General features: G+C 39.2%; 1 protein-coding gene across 4 annotated transcripts in view; it reads left to right on the forward strand.

Moving 5' to 3' along the window:
• The window catches only part of ANO3 (anoctamin 3), a 249,457-nt gene that overhangs the window by 208,475 nt on the left and 14,923 nt on the right, over positions 1 to 26,059 (forward strand). For all 4 annotated transcript variants that reach the window (XM_001509055.5, XM_039911456.1, XM_029060306.2 and 1 more), the window contains 4 exons: positions 7,851 to 7,933; positions 9,550 to 9,690; positions 10,919 to 11,083; positions 20,756 to 20,792. In XM_001509055.5, the coding sequence (XP_001509105.2) occupies positions 7,851 to 7,933; positions 9,550 to 9,690; positions 10,919 to 11,083; positions 20,756 to 20,792 (426 nt within the window). The remainder of the gene's footprint in view (positions 1 to 7,850; positions 7,934 to 9,549; positions 9,691 to 10,918; positions 11,084 to 20,755; positions 20,793 to 26,059) is intronic.

Genomic DNA, 26,059 nt, shown 5'->3' on the forward strand with positions numbered 1-26,059 from the left:
CCCAAAAACAGAATCCATGTCTTTACTCTCTAAATTCAGCTCACACTGGCCCCATCTCTCCATCACTCGAGCACATAACTAACAGTAGTGTTGAAGCCTCAGACAATTGATTTGTTGCTCTGCTAGAATTCTGGAAACCTTGGTAGTGCTATGTTTACTACATGAAAAATGATTTCCTGCCCAAAGTATTTCATCAGATTCAGTTGTAGTCTTGTAGCGTGGAGTCTTTTTGAATTAAGGGACGATTCATGAAAGAAATTTTTTGTAAAGGACATTCTAGTTCCCGTCTTCCAGTGCCATATTAACCAGGGTTAAAATAGTGTTATTATGGGAAACTAAAGTCTGAAATGGATGTAGGTGTCCTGGCTCATAAAAAGGACTGTACTGATCTCTTCCACCTTGGTACTTGCTTCTGGGCAAAACTAACTGAATCTCATTTTCTGTAGCCTCAATTTTGAGATGATAGTCCCGCACACATTATTTTTGATTTGTTATTATTGGAAGGTAGGTGCTTATTTGATGCTTATTTGAAGAGTGCACCACCTCTAGTCCAGTTCCTTTGAGCAACTCTCCTTTTGAGAGTAGAGCAAAGTTAAGAAAACTACAGTCCAAGATCAAAAGTGAGCAAGTGGGATTTTTCTCATTTCCATTATCCATTAAGAGCTCTAGTGAGCCCTGGGCAGTGGAAGCCTGTGGGGAGGAAAGAACAACCCTCTTTGAAGTATGTGAAGTGCATGTTTGTCTTCTGCATACATTTTCAAATCTTTTTTGAGCAGAGCAGGAGCAGAGGAGAAGGTAAGGGAAGTAGACTGTAAGCTTGTCCTCTAGACTGTAAGCTCATTTGGGCAGGGAAGGAGTCTGTTATATTGTGTTGTACTCTTTCAAGCACTTGGTACTGTGCCCTGCACACAGTAAGTGCTCAATAAATATAAATGATTGATTGAAGTAAGGGCACTGGAGACATTCTGTTGGGATAGGCAAGTGAGGCCCCCTAAATTCTTGGGAACATGAACCTAGAGAGCTGTTTCTTGTGCCTGATATATGAAGGGTTAATCATTTTCTAGAAGGAGAAGTAATAGTAATTATATTCACTGCTGTGTTCAGAGCATTGTACTAAGCACTGGAGGAGAATACATAGGTGAGAATTGGATATGGACCCTGTCCTTCAGCAGCCTCACAATCTAAGAAGAAGGTAGCCACTTCCTTATATTGGTCTGCTAACTAACATTAACAGGAGCCTTCTTACCAGTCTGTATAGATGAAAACTAACATTAGCAGGGCCTGCCTCAATAGTCTCCCTTACTATAATCCCTTTTTTCTTCAGAAGGTTTCACTTAAAATGTGTTTTATTATATCTTGAAGTGAGTAAAGTGTTTTAAAATCACAATTAATAGGACAGCTCGGTCTCTCTCAACACAAACACTCTCTCGCACCTAAATTGGGAGAGCAGCAGATTGCTTCAGAGTAAACATCTAAGGCAGGATCTCAAAAAAAAATCCAACTGAACACATTTCTAAACATTGAAATCAATTTGTCATTTGTGGCACTTTTACAAATGTTATAATGGTGTGAAACTTCAGTCATTTAGGTTAGGCCTAGGGTTATGGTTAGAGCCAGTAAAATGAGTATAATCACATTTGAATTAGAGTTAGTGCTGGGCCAAATGAGGCAGTGTGGTGAAGTGGAAGCAAGCTGGACTGGAAGCTAGAGGACATAGATCTATTCTGTGTTCTGCCACCAGCCTCCTGTGTGACTGCAGGGAAGTCACTTAACCTTTTATTCCCCAGTTTCCTTATCTGTAAAATGGGGAGAGTGAGACTTGCCTTTCTACCTACCTCACAAGGTTGTTGTGAGGATAAATATGAGATAAGCAGTGTCAGAAAACACAAACTAAGGTATTATTGTTTAGGGTTAGAAATTATTTTATCAACCATCAGATTGTCAATGACTGCACTTATTTTTTGATCATTTAGATTTTTGTTTTGCAGTTGAATAACTGAGGTATGGGACATTTTATATGGACCTTTTCCTACTGCTGATTCTCAGTCCATGTACTGTAATCAGAGTAAGAGAAAGAGAGAGGGAGAGAAAGAAATAGAGAGAATATACCTAGTGCAGTTTCAAAGACACATAGTTGTCAGTGAGACTTACTGATGTATATGAGTATGTCTAATAAGGCCAAATTGAAACCAAATTCCTTTTTTCATTGAATACATGAGAGATTTCATTAAATTTGGAATCTTCAGCGTCTGTCCCCATTCTCATTTCTCCCTTATCATTTGTGTCCTTGAAGCCTCTGGTTCCAGGAAGTTACCCCATTTATAACTGCTGAACTTGAGACTGACCTGCCTTCTGATGTTCTCTCCTAGCTAGACCACATCACCAATCAATCAATGGTATTTACTAAGCACTTACTCTGTGCAGAGCACTGTACTAAGTGCTTGGGAAAGTACAGTTGTCTGCTGTGTGGCCTTGGGCACATCACTTCACTTCTCTGGGCTTCAGTTACCTCATCTATAAAATGAGGATTAAACTCTGAGTCTCATGCAGGACAGGAACTTGTGTCCAATCCATTTTGCTTGTATCCACCCCAGTTCTGAGCAAAGTGCCTGGCACATAGTAAGCGCTTAAAAAATACCACATTATTGTTATTACAATTCAGTGAGTTGGTAGATGTGATCTCTGCCCTTGAAGAACTTTCACCATTTGATATTTTGCTTCATTATGACTTTAAATCACCCTGTTTACCATTAACCCAAATCAGCTCTCTGTAAAGCACTGTTTACGTATAAAGGAATGATATAGTTTATCAGGTCATATTCTTCAGTTTAGAAAGCAGGAAGCTAACCTGCCATTTTTTCTTTTTTAAGAATATTGTAGCTGAAGATTAAGAAACCGCAGAGCAAAACTAGGGCAGGAATGAGAGCAGATTGATCTCAGTATCAAATGATCCCATTTATTTGTTTTCCCCGTTATACATTGAAAGTGGCATAATATACACCAAATCATAGCACACTATGCCCATGGCATCTTTCTGAATCTATATTTCACAAAATGCAAAATACTTCATTTGAATTCTGTGAAATGTCTTAACCAGAACAGCATTGGCAAGATGTTAGATATATAACATCAAAATGTACTTAGCATCTTTTCTAATTTCCAAGTAAAATTGAAAGGCCCTTGAGGGAATTAAGTACATGATTAATTCCCCCTCAACAGTAGAATGATCAGAAATCATGCCATTTTTATTCATCTTTTAATTCTTTCTCTTTATTATAATATAAATAGAAATTCTAAATTCAATATAATAATTAGTAGCACCAATCCTTTTGTTGAACATGTACTCTGTTTATCTGTGAGTCTAGCAAATGTGGAGAAGACATGATCCCTAGCCTAAAAGGTATACAAGCAAATAGGTAAAAAGCATTACTCTCAATCCAACATCAAAGATTTCTGGAACTTCCAGTTACTGGGAAAAAGAGTTTGAGGCTGGAGAGGAGATAGAGAAGTAAGCATATTCATCAGGATAACTTAGTTCTAGGTCCTGGAGGTGAGAAGCTCTGAGGTATTCTGGACTTTTGTTTGGGGTATGATAAATCTATCAAAAGGGCACAGGTGAGATTGAATTTGGGTTCAAGTTTGGCTTTTGATACATTCCTAGAGGTGTGTAAAATTGGAAAAAATTTAGATGGTTGGCTAAACTCAGCCTATAGATTTCTGTGATGCACAACTAAATCATTATATAAGTGGTGAGGATTCTGGAGAACCACAAAAAAGATTAAAGAACTATAAGACCAGGAAAGGTTAAAGAAATTGAGACTTTATCTGAGACAAGAAGGAACCAAAAGAGGAGTTAGTAATGGTCTTTAAATTTAAGCATGGTCACCTGGGCAATAGTTCTCTTAAGGAAAAATCAAGTTGAAATGAGTTGAAATTGCAAGACAAAGGAGACAGATTTTTCACACTAAGCAAGAACTGCATTATAGTGAGTACTAGAATACGTTATGAGGGAATTTGTGGATTTGCTTCCCTGGATTACTCAGATGCCTAGGGTGATTTCCAAGCTGCTTGACTTGGAGCAGCACTGTGGACTCAATGGCTTTCTCAAATACTTCCCTCTGCTGCACTGCTTCGGAGAACAAATAATGTGGAACAAATCTTAAGATCCTAGGTTCAGAAAATCAACATTTTAAAGGATGAGAAAAGAAATATTTTTTCCTCTTTGGAAGGGTGACATATTTCTCAACACGGTAGCATGCTCTGCACATAGGAAGCACTCAGTAAATACAACTGATGGATTTACTGATTTCTTTGTTGCTGCTTGTCAGAACAATAGAGCTTGGCCAGAGTATGTTGTTTGTAAACCTCAGGGGGAGCTATAGCCCAGAATCAACAAGTTACTACCCCTCAATTCCATTCCCAGTGTTTGGATCTGAACTTCACGTAAGTGTTTTCTTTTCCTGAACACTTCCTGTAACTGGAATCAGGAATGGAAACCTAGCCTGTGCACATAGTGCAAACTTTCAAAGTGTATAACCCTACCAAGAAAGGATAGAAAAAGGTAAATGAGGAAAGTGACAAGGAGCTTTCAGAAAAATGCCATGGCTTGTATATCTCCCCCAAGTCCTTTGAATACCTGGTCTCCTTTAGGGTAGATGCAAGCAAATTAGATTGGACACAGTCCCTTTCCCACATGGGGCTTACAGTCTTAACATTTTACAGATGTGGTAACTGTGGCACAAGAAAGTTAAAATGACTTGCCCAAGAAGCAAACAGGTGATGGAGCCAGGATGAGAACCCAGGTCCTTCTCACTCCCAGGCCCAGGCTCTATCCACTAGGCCACATGGCTTTGCCAGTCAGGGTATCCTCCAGTCAGAGTTTCTTGCATTCAGGTAATTGAGTTGGTGATCCTGGCCCTAAGGTCTATAGTTCCTAGAGCAGGTAAGGATTCCTTCTTGGCTCCTTGATCCACATAGCATTTCCTCGAGGCTGTAAGCGCCTTATGGGCAGCCAACTTATTTACCAATTCTGTTGTATTGTACTCTTCAAAGTGCTTTTAGTACAGGGCTCTCCACACAGTAAGTGCTTAATAAATACCATGGATTGATTGGAGACTCCTCTATACCTCTGGCCAGTCCAACTGCTTCTAGGGTTGAGGTCCAAACATTAAATCCTGACCCTATTCACAGAGAAATTCAGATATTTCTCTGTACAGGAAATTACTTTTCTATATCTTTATAAAAAGAGGAACAGAATACAAATTATTTTCACCAGACAAATTTCACAGATCGAAGTGATTGGACCAATACGGAATTCAGAAGAAATTTAGGTCATCTAAATTCCCTGCTTCCTCCCTTTATGCATTCTACTGAAGTTTATATGGTTAACAATTCTCAGTTAATCTACAAAATCAGTAAAATGTACAATGGTAATATATGCTGAGGCAATGAAGACACATAAGTCACTTGGAAGGCAGAATTAGAACCTGATTTTTTTTCACTTTCAGGCTAGGGCATAACTATTTGAGGCATGAAATCCAGGAATATAAGAGAAAGGGAAAATGAACAAGATCAACAGGTTTGGCCTGATGTCCCATAAATGGATCCCAAACTAATGAAAGAGGGTAGAATTCAGCCCATTCAATACAACAGATGTGAATTAGATTTAGATAAAACATTCTAGAGGCTATCTCCACCCTACATATAGTTGACCTTGAAATATTGTTTTAGTGTTATCCAGAAATTAAACTTTAAATAGATCTAAATTAATGGACCTTTGGCTAAATGTAGAACCAGTTTAACAGGTTTTCTACTTCTATTTAAAGTGCATTAATGCAGTCACATTTTGTTGGGACAGCTCATCAGGTACCAGGATGTCGTTCAAAATAAAAGGAGGGAGTGGGTAGAAAGATGATTCTGAGTAACTGAATACCACCAATGTTTAGCAGCATCTGGGCCATTTTTGACAAGTTCATTTTACAGCTTAAGTGTATTTTATTTTGATAAATCTTTATACACCTTTATTCAAGGTGGAAAGGATACTTTAAAGTGTCTCTCCTCCAAACTCCACCTGCCATATTTTTTCACTGCTTTTCTCTTTTTTTTTTGTTCAATGTTGAATTACAGTCGATTAGACCATAAGTCCGTCAAAGGGCAGGGACTGTATCTGTTACCGATTTGTACATTCCAAGCGCTTAGTACAGTGCTCTGCACATAGTAAGCGCTCAATAAATACTATTGAATGAATGAATGAATTACAATAAAAACACGGTTCATTTATTACTCAGATGGGATTCTTAAAGTATTTTAAATGGGATTCTTAATGTATTTTAAATTGTTACCCAAGGAGAATATGATACATGAAATGTAACGTATTTGCAGAAAAATATTTTCAATCTTTTTTTATGGTATTAAACACTTAGTATTTGTCAGACTAAGTATTTGTCATTAAGTACTGGGGTAGATAAGCTAATCAGTTTGAACACAGTCCCTGTCCACATAAGGCTCCAAATCTTAATCTCCATTTTATAGATGAGGTAAGTAAGGCACAGAGAAGTTAAGTGATTTGCCTAAGGTCACACAGCAGACGTGGCAGAGTCAGGTTTCAAATCCAGGTCCTTCTGACTCCAAGGTCCATGCTTTATCCATTAGGCAACACTGCTTGTGGAGAGCAAATGAGGAAGAATAATAGCCACACAGCATATATTTGTTGTGGAATGCTTTGTGATAATGTAGGATTTTGTGCATATAGTTTAAAAGTTGTTGTTACTACTGTTGTTGTCTTTAAATAGTTATTTCTGATTGCAACCTGAATTGTGGGGTCCTAAAGCACCTGTACCATTTGTCTCAAATACTTTATCTTTTCACCTATCAAAACCACTGTCTACTCATTCTCACGCTACCTTTCATTTGGAGGAAGGTGCACATGGGCAGTGTTCAGAATTCAAAAATGTTTAATATCAATTGAAGAATTAACTTTTTTTATTGCATTTGGTAAGTACTTATTATGTGTCAAACACTGTTCTAAGCACTGGGGTAGGTAAAAGTTAATTATGTTGGACATAATCCCTGACCTGCATGGGTTCACAGTGTATGTAGGAGGGAGAACAGTTATTTAATCCCCATTTTACTAGTTGAGGAAACTGAGGCACAGAGAAGTTGTGACTTGCCCAAGGTCACACAGCCAGCAATTGGCAGAGCTGCGATTATAACCCATGTGCTCTGACTCCCACGCAAGTCCCAGACCATCCTGCTTCCTTCCATGGTAACACAGAATGGGTATTGTTTTCTATCAGAAATTCTTATGTATTGCAATTAAAACCCAGATTCAGAGAGAGTGTTCAGTGTTATTTATTTAGCATGTATTGGGTGCATAGCACTGAGCTAAGTAAAATAGACACAATCCCTTCTCTTAAAGACCTTGAAGTCTCTCCTGTTGCCTGGATGGTTTTAGTAAGAGTATGATTTTCAAAACACTTTTCATTCCCAGTGCCTCTCTTCTTCCCTTCTCCTCCTAACCCTCACAGTATCCCCACCAGCATTTGGCTGTGCATTCTTTCAATATTCTAGGTGTTATCCTTCCTGCCCTCTGAAGATTACCTTTATCAATTTTTAGCAGTATTTTTGAAGTGTTTACCTTGTGCCAGGTACATAGTACCAATGAGTACAGGTACATAGTACATGTGAGCCCCATGTGGGACAGGGACTGTGTCCAACCTGATTAACTTGTATCTACCCCAGGGCTTAGATCAGTGCTTGGCACAAAGTAAGCCCTTAACAAGTGCCATAATTATTATTTATTTAACCCACTCAAATTTTTGTTCTTTGTGAATTGTTCATGGTTTCCACAGCAACAGTCTTCCTGGAATTCTGGAAGAGGCGGAGAGCTGTGCTAACCTATGACTGGGACCTCATTGACTGGGAAGATGAAGAGGTGAGACACCAGCATAACAGTGGAACTGGGATTCGATGCGATAGCCACAGGAAAATAGATACCCTGATTGTCTAGGGATTTGGAAGAAATCATTATGTAATTTAAGATACTAGCTGCAAATATTTTGTTATTCGATTATATTTATTAGAGTCTCACAAATTGGTCATCTTCTTGCCGACAGATGATCTCCATTTTCCTCTCTGGTTTGTTACTGTTTGGTAAAGGAATGGAATTGTCCCTCCATGTTCTTCTATACTTTGGGGCGTGCCTCTGACTTCTTGTGACCTCAGTGTTTATCTAGTTCTAATTCCAAACATGTGGGATGGAACAAGTCCACAAAATCTGTTACATTTTACTCTCCCAGAGGCTTTGTGCAGTACTTTGCACACAGTAACAACTTAATGAATATGATTGATTGATGTCATGAGGTTGTATAACAGGATTAGCTTATGGTGAATAGACATTATAACTGTTGGTGCAAGAGGTGTTTAATGATTGATCTTTTAGTCTCTCCTATCTTGAAGTGTGGATAGGTTTAGTTCTGCAGGACTCTGTGTGGGAAAAGTGCTGCAACCACCTGCAGTCCACCATTACAAACTAGATTATAATTCCTTCTGATCCCTTGCAATTCCATGGTACTTGACTAGATATGGAGCCCATAAAAGTGCTACAATATACCTTCTACTCATTCATTTATTCAATCATATTTATTGAATGCTTAATGTGTGTAGAGCACTGTACTAAGAGCTTGGAATGTACAATTCAGCAACAGATAAAGACAATCCCTGCCCAACAACGGGCTCACAATCTAAAAGTCACACTCAGATGTAGAACTGAAAACAGCTTCCATTCCTTCTTCTTTATTCTTCACAGGACTTTTAGGGCCCATTAAAGAGATGTTGGAAAAGAGTGCAAGGGAGAGGCTATGCCAATTATACAGTGAACTGGGGCCTCCAACCTGTCCCCAATCTCACTTTAAAATGAAGCTACACTGCATAGAAGCAGCGTGGCTCAGCGGAAAGAGGCCGGGCTTGGGAGTTAGAGGTCATGGGTTTGAATCCTGGATCTGCCACTTGTCAGCTGTGTGACTTCGGGCAAGTCACTTAACTTCTCTGTGCCTCAGTTACCTCATCTGTAAAATGGGGATTAAATGTGAGCCTCACGTAGGACAACCTGATTACCCTGTATCTACCCCAGGGCTTAGAACAGTGCTCTGCACATAGTAAGCGCTTAACAAATACCAACATTATTATAGAGGCCCATTTAACCTTCTTTAACCTTCTGTTCTCCCACACTTAAGACTACAAGATATAGCTTACTGTCCTCACACAACAGGATCAGGCTCAACATAGTTAATTTTTCTAGTGGGAATTAATGCTTTGAGCTTTTATTTACATTATCAGGAAAACTTGTTAATTATGTATGGGAAAAAATGAAATACACCTCTTGCTAAGGCAGATAGACATGACTAACATTTTTATTATTTCTTTTATATAGGTAGCATTCCCTGTACTCTTTTTTCATAGTGGCTACTGTGGAAATATTAAACTAATTGTCACCTTTGACCTGTCATTGTGTTTTGCTAACTATACTAATTCCAGTCTCTCTCACTGAAGGAAGAACTGCGGCCCCAATTCGAAGCAAAATATTCAAAGGTGGAAAGAGTAAATCCCATTACCGGAAAACCTGAGCCATTTCAACCCTTCTCTGACAAACTCAGTCGTCTCATGGTCTCTGTCTCAGGAATATTCTTCATGGTAGAGTATACCCAGTAATCTTGATAACGCAATACTCAAAATTTTAATCAAAAATGAGCCCTGAATTTGGCAAGGGAGAGATAGGCTATCTTGAGATTAATAAAACCTCAAATAACAAGGGCAGGTTTTTTGTCTCTCCAGTTAGTAGTAACTGATTATTTGTAAAATACTTACTATGTGCCAGGCACTGTTCTAAGCACTGGGGTAAATGCAAGATAATCGGGTTGGACACAGTCCCTATCCCACATGGTGCTCCCAGTCTCAATCCCCATTTTACAGATGAGGTACCTGAGGCACAGAGGAGTGAAATTACTTGCCCAAGGTCACACAGCAGACAAGTGGCAGAGCTGGAACTAACACCCGGGTCCTTCTGAATCCCAGACTCATGCTGCATCCAGTAGGCCATGCTGCTTATGTTCCAGTTGAAAAGGAGTTGCTCTGTGAATCAGAAGACGTAGGGTCTGGTCCTAGGTCTACCTCTAGTTGGCTAATGGGAGTGAAGAGCACATGTGGGAATGTGTTTGATAAGGAAGAGAGAGTGTCAGAGGCATTGCTAGTCACTGCCATTTAATTTAATCCCTCTGTGCGGGTTCCCAGTCCTGAAGTCTTAGATAGAGAGTCATCTGTCATTCCTTATTGGTCATTCCTCCACTATTAAGCTGTAAGAAACAGTTGTACACAAAAGCAGAAACTAGTCAAAATGCATGAACTTCCCTTGGCAAATTTTCCAGGAAGCTAAACCTAAATTTAGCAGACACATAGAGAATATCAACATAGAGAGAAACCCCACACCCTAGGATATAGAACCAGGAAACAAAGAAACCCACACCCATCATATTGTAATGAAACCTCATTCAAAACAAACTTCTCACTAAGTTTCTCTGGACATTCCAAAGTGTGAAATGTAGTAAAATATAGCAGCCTCCTGGAGTACACACAATCACTGTATAGATGTATTATCAGTGCGCTGTTATTATGTGGTAACTTTGCACCATAATGGGTGTTTTCCTATGAGAAATGGAGAAATTGATTTCATTTCATTATTCTAAAATATAAATGCATTTTGATGCATCTTAATCTGCTATAAACTAGTTAAAACACAAAGTCATTAAAATATGAAAATTTGATTGAAATCTCTGGGAATCATTGGAGGAATGTTTTATATTTGTTTTAATATTTTTAAAGTTGTTCATATGAATGAATATAAGTTTGTTTTTTAACACTGTAGATTTCTCTGGTGCTTACCGCGGTTTTTGCAGTTGTGGTATATCGTCTGGTGGCTATGGAGCAATTTGCATCTTTCCAGTGGTATTTCATCAAAAAATATTGGCAGTTTGCAACATCCGGCACTGGAGTTTGTATCAATTTTATGATCATCATGTCTCTAAATGTGGTAAGTAACTGAAACAATAATGTGTTAAGTCAGGAAAGGGGTTCTTTAGGATCATTTTTACTTTTTATTCTCTTCATATAGAAACTACCATCCTATTTCACAAATGTTGTCTCAAAAAAGAAAAATAAAGTAGAAGCAGTTTATAGTTTCCTAAGTGCTGTGTTTCTTTACATGAAAGTATTCTGAACAATATCCAACATCTTGGAAGTTTCTGAATATGTGAAAGTGTTCTCCCCAATGTGTTCACACATGGGAAATTGTTGCATCTGCATAATGGCTACTGCTATTGCTCCTTTTCCGTATTTGTCCCCAGATGTTCCTTCCCCATAGGCTTGGAGCAAGGAAGCAAATAAGTGTGACAGAATCAAAGTGGTAAAAGCAGGTTTTTCTCAGGAAAAAAAAATATTGGGAAGCAATGTTTTGACTTATTTTCATTTGTGATTTCATTTAATCAGATCCACTGCTGTTGGTAGGCCCCAATGTAGGTTTCTAGAGTTGTTAAATGGACCTGAGAGAATGTGACATAGCCTTTCTATCTCATATGGTTAATTCAGAGGAGGAAGAAAAAAAATTTGACTTAATGTGAACCTTCCTTCCCTTCTCCCTTCACCACTTCGAATAAGCAGCTTTCCCATTACCGATACTGTAACTAATTAGCATATGATGATTTCAAACTAGGGCTCACGAATTTCATGCAATCATGCACGTTGTTTTTTCTTCATAGTTTGAGTTTTTCACTTAATGTTCCAAGGAACGATAGAAAGCAAAGTTTGACAAATGTCACTTTATTTTGGATTTAGCATGTTTTCATACTCATTAGACATCTTGGACAAAGTTATATTTATTTGAGTAATGTTGATGATTTCTTCTATCAAACAGAAAAACAAGGGGAAAGTTGTTATAGTGGGATTGTCAAGGTGAAAATTGCCTGGCAAGCAAACTAAGGAGAAAAACTTTAGTATTTCCAGTTTAAATCCATGAAGTTCCATCCTTTAATTCCTTCATAAGAATCGTTACCACTTGTATGAATAAGGACAACAATGATGGCTTATTATCTTTTAGCAATTTTTCCCTTAGCCCCTGGGAGACTGCCTGAGAAAGCCTTGGTCCATAAATGGGGCAAGAATGATGATGTGTTGTAGTGGCTAAGCCCCAGAGGTTAACTTTAGTAGTCTTAGTCTTTCAAGGTCCAATTACAAGAGTGTTTTTTACAGTCTTGCTGTATGCATAAGCTGTTCCTACCTAGAGGGATCTACTCAAGGATCTCTTTTTCATTTCCACATTAGCTGGCAGCTAATACTTGAATTGCAAAAGTACCAAATGCAAGCGATCTGTTTCAAGGAACAGTCAACTCCAGTTGTAGAAAAACGACATAACTGAAGCAGTAATCATTTTATCTTCCAGAAGTTGAAAGTCTGCTATTTCTATCATTTGAATAGTCACTGATCTTTGACTGACAATTCTAGTTAATGTCTTAACCTTAAGTGAACTGGAAAAGAGTTAACTGGTTTAATGAGACAGATTAAATGTGAGAAGTTTGAGGTTCTGAAAAGAAAGGAACTATCATTATTTTTCTACCTATTTGTACCAGAGGAATTTAGGTAATAAATACTGAAGTGTCAAAGTTGTTTATGGCAAGTCAACTTTTTAATGAAAAACTAAATTCACTTTGACAAGTCTCCAATATACAAATGATAATACAGCTCAAACTATGAGGAATCTTTGTAGTCTTAAGAAAATAAAAACCAATCCATGACGAAAAATGAAATACTGGGGAAAGAGATATGGAGTCATTGAGAAATCATTATAGCAGTTTGGGGCTAAGGATAGTAATATCAATAACTATTAGTGTTCATCACAATGTATTATCTATTTCCCCAACACTCATTCTTTGATGGTTAGAAGTGTTCATGTCAGGGAAGAGCAACATGACAGAACTCCATAATGTTCTAATTTCTCATTTGCTTCAAAAACAATTCAAAAGCTTGACTGCAGATTTTAAGTTCCTAAGGAGTGGAGGAAATGGCAGTAATAATAATAATATTTATAAAGGGTTTACTATGTGCCAAACATTATGCTAAATGCTGGGAAAGAATACACTGGTGAAAATTAGATAGTCTCTGCCCCTCAGGGATTCACATTCTAAAATTAGAATGAAGGAGAAGGGACACATAAAGAGAGATGAAACAAAACTCTAAGACAACATAAACACATGGACAAATACACAAAATAAAAACAAAGATCTGAAGGGTAATGAATTTAAGGCTCCTTGCTGCTCAGAGTCAGGTCACATCTACAGCCACGGGGACCATTACAACAGGAGCCGGAAGCTTCCTCAGCATTTGTGGAGGTGACATCAAGCTGTTGCTGCTTTTCTCTGTCCATTTGGGGTGATGTAGGGCAAATCAGGATAGAGGCTCTTCTTTGATAAAGAGGAGAGCCAGTGCAGGGACAATCAATCAGTCAGTAGTGTTTATTGAGTGCCAAGCATGATATTAAGCACTTGGGAGAGTACAATGCAATGGAGTTGGTAGATATGATCTCTGTCCAAAGGGAGCTAATAGGCTACAGGTGGAGACAAATATTAAAATATATTGTAGATAGGAGAAATAGTAGAATATAAAGATATTTATGTAAGTGCTGTAGTGCTGAGATGAGTTTCAAATTGCTCAAGTGGTACACAGCCAAGTGCATAGGTGGATGCAGAGGGAAGGCAGATAAGTAAAATAAAGGCTTAGTCAAGGAAGGCCTCTTGGCAGATATGTGATTTTGGAAGAATCCCCAAGCCCCTCAGACTGGAGGCAGCATGATGGCTCTGTAGAAGAGGATACCAAAGGCCCCGGATATAACAGGGGACAGCAACAGTTACAACATTGGTAATGATAAGGTGACAGGTTCCTGCTGGATTCATTCAGCTGTGTGGTAGAGACTTGGCAGGGTAGTGATGCTGCAGCTTAATCCATCAATCCTGGGGTACACAGGGCATGTCGAGGTACAAAGGGACCTAGGGAGGTGGCAGGTTCCCAAAGGATTCAGTCAGCCATAAAATGGAAAAAAAGGAAGAAGCAGATGGAGAAAGTGGGAAGTGGGAAATTCAAGGCTCCCAGTAGGTAGCAACTACAGTGAGATTGGCCTAGCATTTCCTTAATAGGATTTCCTCTGTGGTGAAGATCATAAACCACTCTGGACTGGTTTGGCTTTTGCTACTATAAAATATTTTCCTACCTCACAGGAGTATTATAAAGCTTTAATTAAATGCTGTAAAATGCTTGGATCTCCCAAACAAATCCCTACCTAATTCAAAGTATTATTTTGGAAAGTGAGAAAGAGAGACAAAAAGAGATTGCAAAAGAGTTTAATTGCTGTAGCTGGAAATAGTATCAAAAGGGTGGATTTTTAGGAAGTTTGAAGAATTTGAATACTGTTTCATGCCTCGGGGGTCAGAGGAGAAAGGATAAATTCATAAATGACTCAGTGACTGAAAGTGACTTAGAAGAAAGCAGGAAATAAAAATTGGGGTGAACTGAAGAAATCCAGGGATAGGTTCAGTGGTGAAAAGGCATCAAAGTTGGCAAAGTCTGGATTCAGAAGGGGAAGCCTGGCCAGCAAAGCGGGGAAGAAATGGTTTGTGTATATGCCAAAGCTACACATTAGCACCCATGTGACCATTTGAACTGTAATGTGATCAAATCAACCACACTTTTCCCATTTCCACATTTTGCCATGTGCTGAATAGCTTCAGTTAAAATCAAGGCTGGCTTCAGATACTTGGATACTCTGAGATTATATAATCTAATAATATTACTCTGGGCACAGGAGTCTGCTTGAAGTCCCAAACTTGAGCTTTTCTAGAGAGGTTCCCCTGAACTCCTCCCACTTTGCTCCAAAGTCACTGTGTTCCCTCCCAAATTCCAGTTAATCCAGGAATCTCTTCTGTCTTGGGCACGGGGATTCTGGGCACTTTCAACTTTTCAACCAACCTTAATGTGTGCCCTGAGGCAATTGCCTTGCTTGTTTATTTTCTGAGGCTGGCCTTGGTCAACTGCCTCTCAATTCATTGAAGTCATTGAAGTGACATAAGCCACCACCCAGAGGGAAAACATACAGCCTAAACATTTAGTCTTTTTTTTGTTCCATTTTCCTTTTCTTAAACCAAGGCACATATTTATTTCACCAAGTTTTGCTTGAGAGAGATCTGGGACTCAAGTCACAAATCAAAATTTATAAATTTACAGTAGATGCTTTCTTTACTGACCTTAATAAAGTGCCCTACCCACCCAACTCCATGTCTGAAAAAGCCATCTCTGGTTTCAGGAATTTAGGTAGCGTATCTGCTGCCAATTGATGAGCAGCTATGACTGCTGTTTGCAAGACTTGCAGAGGCTTTAATGATCTAATGACCTTATAAAAGGCAACCAGATCTGCCTATCCAACCAGGAATACTGAAACTACCTTTTCCATTCTGTTCTTTCTACCCCCAACAGATAAAGATACCAAATCAGAAACTCGGGAGGTCACTCTTAATGGCCAGCCTTTGGACCTCAATGGGTCCTGCCATTCTTTAGAACACAAGATGGGGAAAGGTGGGGTGGGATTTGGGGATGGAGAAAGAGAGCTACTTCTGTGATCCTAGCAGACTTAATTCTACAGTGCTATCAGGAAGACAAGGAGAACAAGAGACAGATTTAAAACAGTACAGGTGTTGCAAGAGTCCCTCCATCAGCATGGCAAAGGAAAATCTATGTGTAGCCTCAGCATTTATTAGACTGTTGGCCATTAATGAGGCTTTTCTACCATTCACACATCCACTGCTCCAGTATTATTTAGGAGGGTTCAAAAATCGTGGAAGAAGCCAAAAGGTAGATTCTGTTGAAAGCAGAATGGAGCAGTGGGAAAAAGAAAAGAGTTTATTTAGTGTGAGACAGGGAAAGAGGACACATTGTGAGTTTATTGGCAATACAAGTAACTTAGCCAACTGCATGCAGTCCATGAACTGTGCTGATTTCAAGACATGTGAATCTCCATCCTCTTCTAAAACGTTCCAAGTGCTTTCAAGTTAAAAAAGTTAGAAATGTGGTGGTTATGTGTTCCTGTGAATTCAAGTTGTTAATGTCTTCAACACTACAGTGAAGTGGACATTTGTGAATTATCCAGTTAACTTGATCCTAAAAACAGTAAAACCAGCCACAACAAGATAAAAAAAATTACTTTGAAACCCAATTTCATGCACTGAATTAACTGAACAATGGATTTCACCCACTTAACTTGTGCTGGGTACTAGGTGTTTCCTTCAGAGGGAAAGTTTTCACCAACATATTGTTTTTAATCACAGTTTTCCACTTAACTGGTCATATAATCATCAACTAATAATCAACTAACATCAACCCAGTGAATGTGCTGGGTTCATATCCTAAACATTTCATAAAGTTCAGGAATTATTCCAACCCATTCCTTGAAATGGCAAATGAACACCTCACTTTTACATCTCTTGGGTCCCTGCTCCCCAAACTGTGGCTGATAGGGCAGTCTTAAGGCAGCTCTCTGAGTATGGATTTTCTGGCAGAGTAGACCTTGGGCTAGCCTACCTCATCACATAGCATCAGTTATCAATCATGAGTCATCTCTGACCAAAGAGAAATGATTCATAAACTGAAGGGAGGAAGCAGTGTGACCTAGAGGATAGAGCATGAGCCTGGAAGTCAGAAGGACCTGGGTTCTAGTCCCGAGTCCACCACTTGTCAGCTGCATAATCTTGGGCAAGTCACTTTACTTCTCTGTGCCTCAGGTACCTTAACTGTAAAATGAGAATTTAGACTATGAGCCCTATGTGGGCAGGCATTGTATCCAACCCGATTACCTTATATCAACCCCAGCACCTAAAACAATGCCTAGTACATAGTAAGTGCTTAACAAATAGCATTTTAAAAAATGTGAGCCAGCTTCATTGACCATCCATCAACCAGTGGTATTCACTGAGCACTAACTTGGTGCAGTGTACTGTACTAGGTAAAGAGTACAATAGAGTAAGTAGACACTTACTAAATACTGGCTTAACTGCAAAGTACAAAATTGAAAAGCCTGGAAATTCTAACCATGTGATAGCAATCTGGGCTGAAAGAAGGACAGTGAACTGGTAGCCACTAAGAAGCAGATGGGATCTAGGCATATGTTATTTTTTCCCTGTCTCTGGCATTGAGGCAATACTGTAGTGATGTAGTACAGCATTTCCCTAGAATGCTTCTTAAAAGAAGTTTTAAATCACATGAAGCCATGTTTCATTGTTACCCAGACCCTAAAAAGGAATTTGAAGTAAATCAAGATTTTAGTAAAACATGCCCTGACATGCCTTCTTATTTAATGAAGACTTCAACATATAGGAAGATCTATCTGCCAGTTCCACTGGCCCAAAAAGTATTGGTTGACTACTTTTGAAAGGACAAAGAGCAATGCAAAATTAAAATTCTGTATCTGAAATGAAGCCATCATGTTCACTTACTAAGCAAGCATAATAACTGAATAACCTCCACTACACAACATATTTCATCTGCAATACGTCATTGCCTATTTTGTAATCTAACATACTAACTAGCTGGGATGTTGCATGGTGTACAGAAATTCCTGTTTGAGGTCTGAGAATGTTTGACCAAACAACATCCATTCACCCACTCTCACAAGACGTTACTTAAAAATCGGTCAAAATAATAATAGTAATATTAATTTATTCATTCAGTAGTATTTATTGTACACTTACTTTGTGCAAAGCATTGTACTAAGCACTTGGGAGAGTACAGTGTAACAACAGTCAGACACATTCCCTGTCCACAACTACCTCACAGTCTAGAGGGTAATAATGTTTAAGCGTTTACTATCTGCCAAACATGGTACATAAGCACTGGGGTAATTTCAAGACAATCATGTCAGACATAGTCCCTACCCCACCCGGGGCTCAAAGTCTACATAGGAGGTTGAACATAAATAATTCCTATTTTACAGATGAGGAAACTAAGGCACAAAGAAGTTAAGTGACTTGTCCAAGGCCACACAGCTGGCAGGCCCGTGCTCTTTCTACACTTCCCTTCTGCTTCTAGGGAAGTTTGGGAGGAGTAATATCATAGTGAAATGTTGGGAACTGGGCTTCAACCCAATTCAGCAAGGGGAATTGTTGTGGGAGGGGAATGTCTCCTTATTGTTATATTGTACTCTCACAAGTGCTTAATACAGTGCTCTGCATACAGTAAGCACTCAATAAATATAATTGAATGAGTGACCAGAGTGACATGATCAGATCACAGTTCCTGGTGGGGACGGCCTTCCCAGCCCTCTTGCCATGGTTTCCACCACTACTACTGCTCTGGCAGTTTTCAGGATCCTGACAACTAGCTCATTTTTAAGAGTTGTTCTCACAACTTCTTAAATCCAATTTTTACTGCAGACCAACTGAAGCCTCACACCCTTGTATGAGAACATTCTGTTCTTTTTTCATATATTCCTTTGCAGCACTGATGCTGACTCTAAAAGTCCAGAATGTGTTTTTTAAGACAAAACCATTGTAAACTCATCATTAAACAAAAAGAAAACTCTACCACTTTCCTTGACACAACTCTGGCACTCATAGCATAAATAGAGCAGTTATGGAAAAGGGTAGATCAAAAGATTAGACCACACATTGTAAACCCTAAAGGCATGCTAACTGACTCATTTGATGAGATTTTCTAGTTCATCAAATCAGATTTTTGTGTTTATATGCAGGCACCTTCTGCCATGGGGTCTAGGAATTAAGGAAGATGAATTAAGCTCAGAAAAGGGAAGAGGTATTTTTTCCTCAGGTTCCTGGAGCGTGTTTACCTGCATCATGTGAGATTTGAGATCACACTGCAAATAGCTGCTAAACTTACCACAGAGCGGCTTTCTCTGTTTCAGTGAAAGCAAGTTGACTTGACAGAGATCCTGTTTTCTCTAGTTCTTTCTTCTATTTCTCCTCCAGTTAGGATTTCTCTAAAAAGGTGCATACAGTTGTTTTGTGTTTACCTTCATGTCAGTAAAGGTGGTATCTTTTCATCAAAGACCTTAGATGGCTTCTAAAGACTTCAAGGCAAAATTAGGAGTAGAAAGAAAAAAGTGGAATGGAATATTTAGTTCCATCTATTTAGCTGTATGAACCACCACATTCCTTCATGCATGAAATCAGGATACAGGTTACAGAAGTTGATCTTTTAGGCTATGTCTTTGTCTCTCTATTCCAAACCTGACATTTAAATCACAGTGCTACTTCCTTCACAGGAAAGTAAGTTGTGGCCAAATAAGCAGATGCCATGACCTGTAGACCTGCACAGAAGTTAGATTAGTACAGTACCTTACCATATAGGTATTAGTAAATATTTGTTAAGAAATTTTTGACTAGCATTGGGCTATTTTGATGAAGTTGGAACATCATCATTTGCAATTCAACATCATTTGCGATTTTACTTTTCCACCTTTTCTTCAAGTATTCATTCAGCCATCTTTATTGAGTGTTTACTGTGTGCAGACCCCTGAACTAAGCACTTGATGTGAGCCCAACTTAAATTCCAAGATATCCACCTCATCTGTTGAGCGGCAGGAAAGAGTTATGTGTCATTCTTCAAATTGTGCTTGCTGATAGACTCATAGTTGCATTGCTTCAGCTCAGTGGCAATCATTAGAAACCTTGCTACCCTAAACTCATTGATTAGCAGGAGACATGGTTCCAGGCTGCCTCTGGGAAGATGGTCTGATGCTATCACTTGAAACGTATGGCCAATAAGTGCCCCAGTTTATCTGACCCAGAAGCTGAGTGTGATTGATATGGCAAGACCAGACCTTCAGTCCTGTGTAGAACTGTAGTTTGGAGTGGAGACAGATTGCATAGGGAGGATAAGTGATTTGAAGTTCATATTAGAGTGTAAGCTCCTGGTGCATAGGTGCTTCTCTTTTGGATCTTTCCCAAGGACTTAGTAGCGTGTTTTATTCCCAGAGGGTGCTTAACAAATATTGTATTAATAATTACCACTATGACTATTACTGCAGCTGCTGTCACCACTTGCCTTGTCTTATGCCATAGAGTCATTTCCAACCTATAGCGACAACATGGACACATCTCTCCCAGAACGGCCTGCTCTCCACCTGCAGTCGTTCTGGTAGTGGATCCATGGAGTTTTCTTGGTAAAAATATGGAAATGGGTTACCATTGCTGCCTTCCGCGCAGTACACTCGAGTTTCCGCCCTCGACTCTCTCCCATGCCGCAACCCTAAGAGGGCTGCCACCACTACTATTGCTTATATTTGTATCGAATCAAATTCTAACTTCTTTCTTTAAAAAAGCTGTGATTATTTCTTACCCTTGAAAGATTTATATGTGCAATAATTGGCTACATAATTTTCAATTAATGTATTTTACCAGTTATTCAAATTTTTCTGGAGTAGAAAACAATACTGAGGCACCCTGATCAATTATTTTATTGAGTTTATAATTTGATGAATTCTGTGTTCTTAATTTCAGCTCATAAATTTCCTCTCAGCAGTCATGATTGAAAATATACAATCACAGTTATTTAAATCACTTGAATAGTTTCTTTATGTTAAATGACACTTTTCCCAAATGAATAGATTAACTTTTTTACCAAGTGTTGAATGAATTATCTCTTTTCCCTCCAGGTTTATGAAAAAGTTGCTTATCTCCTAACTAATTTAGGTAAGCATATCTGCTACCCTTTTGGACTTCTAATCTGCCATTTATGTTATAGTAGTTAGTGTTATAAATTAGTAGAATGAATTTAACAATGTATATTTACATTTTATTCAGCTATTCATGACTCAAGAAAATTTTAAAAAAGAAGACAGTCTAAATGGTATTTCATGTGTGCATTGATCAATTACATATCCCAGCACTTCAGTATATTTGTAATCCCTTAAGGCACTAAGCTTGTACATTATTTTTATATAACTGCAAATGCTTTTACAGTTTCAGCAGGTTTTATAGTGATCAGTGGCTTAGGTAGCATTTGGATCAAATTGACTGAGACTTTTATGTAATATTAATCATTATGGTGTATATAAATCATTCAGAAATATTATTGCTACATTTATAGTTTGAAACTATATTCATCCTGATTATTAGTACAATGCTTGACCTACTAGTAAGTGATTAACAAATAGTATAATCATAAGCTTTATTATGGTGATCATAAATTTTGTCTAAGTGAATTCCAATTGGTAATATGTTTGTATTACCAAATATATCATCAACCACCCTTTGTCTATTATACTCTAGTAAAGAAAGAATTCAAGATACAATGAGACTCAGGTGGATTTAGGAAGTTTTAGTTATGTATTTTTTTAAATATGAAGTCTATCATATTACTCACTTCAATTATAGAGGTGATTCAGTGGCAGTTGCGCATTAGAGTGCATAATTCATTTTAACCATGTAGACAATAGACCTTAACAAGATATTTTACCCCATAAGTGAATTGAAGAGCTTAGTGAAAATCAGGTGTATTGTCCTCTTTCCTCTAGGATAGGTCACTTTTGTGGGGGTTTTTAAATTTATGGTTGGGTCACAGGTTGCAAGAGCGGTAAATTGCAAATTAATGGAATGTATCAAGGGTTAGGCACTGTACTAATAGCAAATTCTTTTTAAAATGATTAGCAACTCCATGGCTTTTTAATTAACAAAAGCAATAGGATATGAAATTGCTGAATAGAACTGTATTTATGAATTTCTTGCAGTAGTTTGGTGCTCCATTGGAGCTGTGAAGGTGATACAATACTGGGATTATGCAAAGATAGAAAAGGTAGAGTCAGAGGAAGAGCGATAAGGAGATAGTAAAACAAGAAATGGAAACAAGCACACACACACAGCCCAAATACACAGTCCCATAGATTTACACTCTTGTTCTATCTCCCATATGCACATGCATGTTCACACAAGTCATTCCACATATACACAGATGCAGAACAGTCACTCACCCAGATGATCTTCTTTCTCTTCAAGAAGACAACCACAGCATGGGGCTGCAGGTTTAGGGGGTGGGGGGAGGAGAGAGACACACAGAGAGAGAGAGAGAGAAAGAGAGAGAGAAGAGTGAGGGAGACAGAGAATGAGAGACAAGAAAGAAGAGATCATGAGAAAGAGAAGAGAGAGAGAGAAAGCAAAGACAGAAAGAGAGAGAGAGAAAATTGCCTCAGCCTGGACCAAGAAGCCAAAATGTCTGCAGATGTGGGGAAGTGCAGCTTTGACTTCATCTTTTTCCTTCTGTTTCCTTTATGACCAGCTGTTCTGCCTGGGCCAGAGACAACCTCATGGTTAATAATAATATCTTTGATATTTGTTAAGCACAAATTATATGCCAAGCATGGTACTAGGCGCTGGAGTTGCTAAAGGTTGATCAGGTCAGACACATCCTCGTGAGGTGTCTTTAAGTAAGAGGGAGAACAGATATTGAATCCCCATGTTACACATGAGAAAACTGAGGCACAAAGAAGTTAGGTGACTGCCCATGGTCACACAGCAGACAAGTGGTAGAGTCGAGATAGAACCCAGATCCTCTGACTCCCATCCTGTGGTCTTTCCACAAGGCCATGTGGCTTCCCTGCTGGCTGTAGGTGGTCCAAAACTTAATTTTGACAAAGATGGTGCAGATCCTACTTGTTCCTGAATACACATTTGTCACTTACTATTTGAGGCAGTAAAGACATTCTTCTCTCCACCTACTAGTTGTGATTTCAACCTCAATGACTTGCTTGTTTTAAACTTAGAATTATTTTTTTTGTGTTGTTTCAGTTTATCAGGGATGACCTGTTCCAGGACTCTGGTTCTTTAAAAGTTTTGCCCAAGAATTTTCTTCATAGGAAATCTAAAACAATTTTAAAAAAAGCTTTGATTTACTGCTATGTTCCCCCTTTCCCCGTCTATAATATGTGGAAAAGCCTTTGTTATCTGATCTAAAGTGTGGTCAATTTTCACTTTTAAATCATAGTTTCAAAGAATTAGGTCACAGAGCTGGTTTGGCTGGTGCCTACAGTAGACTAGAGAAAGGGACTTGGTTTGGATTAATCACTGCCCATCTTAACAAATAACACCTTGTGACACAAAGCTTTCACTCTGTGTCAGGGAAAAATGAGTCTCCTGAAGAAAGACTGCAATACAGTTTTGGCTACCGAACTCCTGCTTATTGTAAGAACAGTAATTTACTGTTAATCCTGCTATTCAGGTGAAGACTATGGGGAGACCAGGACATAATCAATAACTCTGTGTCCTCATAGTAGTGCTATTCAGAGAGAACTGGTCTTTTCTGTTCTTTCAGAGTCAGAGGTTTGGCCTCAAATCTACCAGAAAGGAGCGCAGGTTCTCGGTACATGTTTGGAGGGTCCCTGCTGTGGTGGCAGAGAGTGAGCAGTGCTTATTTTAGCAGCTCAGTGTTAATCGCTCCTTGGATCAATCAATCAGTGGTTTTTATTGAGTTCTTAGTGTGTCAGAGTACTGAACTAAGCTCTTGGGAGAGTAGAATATAACAACAGGCACATTCCCTGACCATAACAAGCTTACAGTCTAGAGGGAACACTATGACCCTCTCTGAGCCTCTTTGTCTGTTTCCCTGCTGTTTCCATGGTCCTAGAATAAGGACAGGAAACTGAGCTGAGAGTCTGATATCTGGAGAGAGATTTTCTGCAGTTGCCGTGGAGCAGCATCTGCTGAGGAGCAGTGACCACCACCGAGCTGCTTTTCTCAGATCTCCTCCTCTACACAGAATAGAGGACTAAGGCAATATTGGCAAAATGCCGAAGAACAGGAAGTCTCCTATTTAGACTGTGAGTTCCATGTGGGATAGGGACTGTGTCCAACCTGATAAACTTGCACTTACCCAAGCATTTAAAATAGTGTAAGACACATAGTATGCACTTAACAAATATCATAAAAAAAGGAAGGTTGGGGAGACATGAGGGGATGCGAAGAAGCCATATGACCTAAGGGAAAATACAAGAGTTTGAGAATCAGAGGATCTGGGTTTTAATCCCAACTCCATCATTTGTCTGCTCTCACTTAGCTTCTTTGTGCCTCAATTTTCTCATTTGTAAAATGGGGATTCATTGCCGATTCTTCCTCCTATTCTATTTGTGAGCTCCATGTGGGCCAGGGACTGCGTCCGACCTGATTTATGTCTGTCTGCCCCAGTGCTTAGATCAGTGCAGGACACATAATAAGCACTTAACAAATGCCATTATTATTAGGGGAGGTTGCTCCTTCACAATGCGTGACTGGGCATATTTACTCCTTACTTTATACCTGCACAATGCAAGGGCATTTCTGTTTGTTTAAGCTAAATATTAATGAGTTTCATATGCCCATCTGCATAGGGTAAATAATAATAATAATGGTATTTGTTAAGTCCTTACTATGTGCTGAGCACTGTTCTAAACGCTGGGGTAAATACAAGGTAATCACATTGTCCCACGGGGGGCTCACAGTTTTAATCCCCATTTTACAGATGAGGTAACTGAGGCACAGAGAAGTTAAGTGGCTGGTCCAAGGTCACATAGGCAAGTGGTGAGCCGGGATTAGAATCCAACCCATGTCCTCTGACTCCCAAGCCCTTGCTCTTTCCACTAAGCCACGCTCCTTCCTGTAATGAACAGTAAAAAGAGCCTATGAAAATCTATATTTTGTTCTCTATAGTTAAGAATATAGAAACGTATAGGGTGGGCCCATTTCTAGGTAGGACATACCCTTAATAGCATATTAGTCCTAATAATAATTGTGGTATTTAAGTGCTTATTATGTGCCAAGCTTTGGGGTAGATATACTTAGACCAGAGAGAGTCCCTGTCCCACATGGGGCTCACAGTCTACGAGGGATGAAGAACAGGGACTTAATTCCCATTTCAAAAGCACCAAGAAATGAAGTGAGTTGTCCAAGGTCACCCAGCATTCAAGTGGTGGAGCCAGGATTAGAATTCAGGCCTTCTCATTTCCAGTCCTATGCTCTTTTTGCTAAGCCAGGCTGCCAAAGGTGTAGGGCACCATTCCAACAGCTTTGCATTGGAGCAGGAGGCCTGTCAACACCTAAAACCACTGCCCCAACTCAAAATGGCACAAAGAGTTTCATTCAGCATAAAGCCTTCTCTTAGTGGAAGAAATTGTCCCCTCTTCCTCCTTTTCTCCCCACCTCACACAATTCCCACTTAGTGTCCTCCCCCTCCCCCCAGGTACCCAACCAAGAGTTTTGCACACTCTAAGCAACACTGAGGCACAGAGAAGTTAAATGGCTTACCCAAGGTCACACAGCAGATATGTGGTAGAACCAGGGTTAGGACCCAAATCCTTCTGACTCTCAGGCCCATGCTCTGCATCGCTTAGAGGAAGGGGCACGGGCATGGGGTTCAGAGGACATGGGTTCTAATCCTACCTCTGCCAGTTGTCCACTGGGTGACCTTGGTAAGCCATTTAACTTCTCTGTGCCTCAGTTCCCTCATCTGTAAAATGGGGATTGAGACCGTGAGCCCCATAAGGGACAACTTGATGACCTTGTATCTAAACCAGTGCTTAGCATAGTGCTTGGCACATGGTAAGTGCTTAACAAATACCATCATTATTATTATTATCATCAATTAAGCCACACTTAGAACTTCTTGTAAGTTAGTCATCCAGTCAGTCAAGTGCTTACTGTGTGCAGAGCACTAATAATAATAATAATTGTGGTATTTGTTAATATGGGCCAGGCTACACATCAGAAGCATAATTAATAGGAAAGATCGAATCACAGCAGGTTAGATATTTGTCAGTTCTTGTTGTGCCTAAATTCTGAGGTGGGTACAAGCAAATCGGGTTGGACACAGTCCCTTTCCCACTATGAGCTCACAGTCTTAATCCCCATTTTACAGTGAGGTGACTGAGGCCCAGAGAACTTGTCCAGAATCACACTGAGAATTAGAACTCAGGTTCTTCTGACTCCTAGGCCTG

The sequence above is a fragment of the Ornithorhynchus anatinus genome, chromosome 3, assembly GCF_004115215.2.
Source record: "Ornithorhynchus anatinus isolate Pmale09 chromosome 3, mOrnAna1.pri.v4, whole genome shotgun sequence".
In the NCBI taxonomy this organism is placed as follows: Eukaryota; Metazoa; Chordata; class Mammalia; order Monotremata; family Ornithorhynchidae; genus Ornithorhynchus; species Ornithorhynchus anatinus.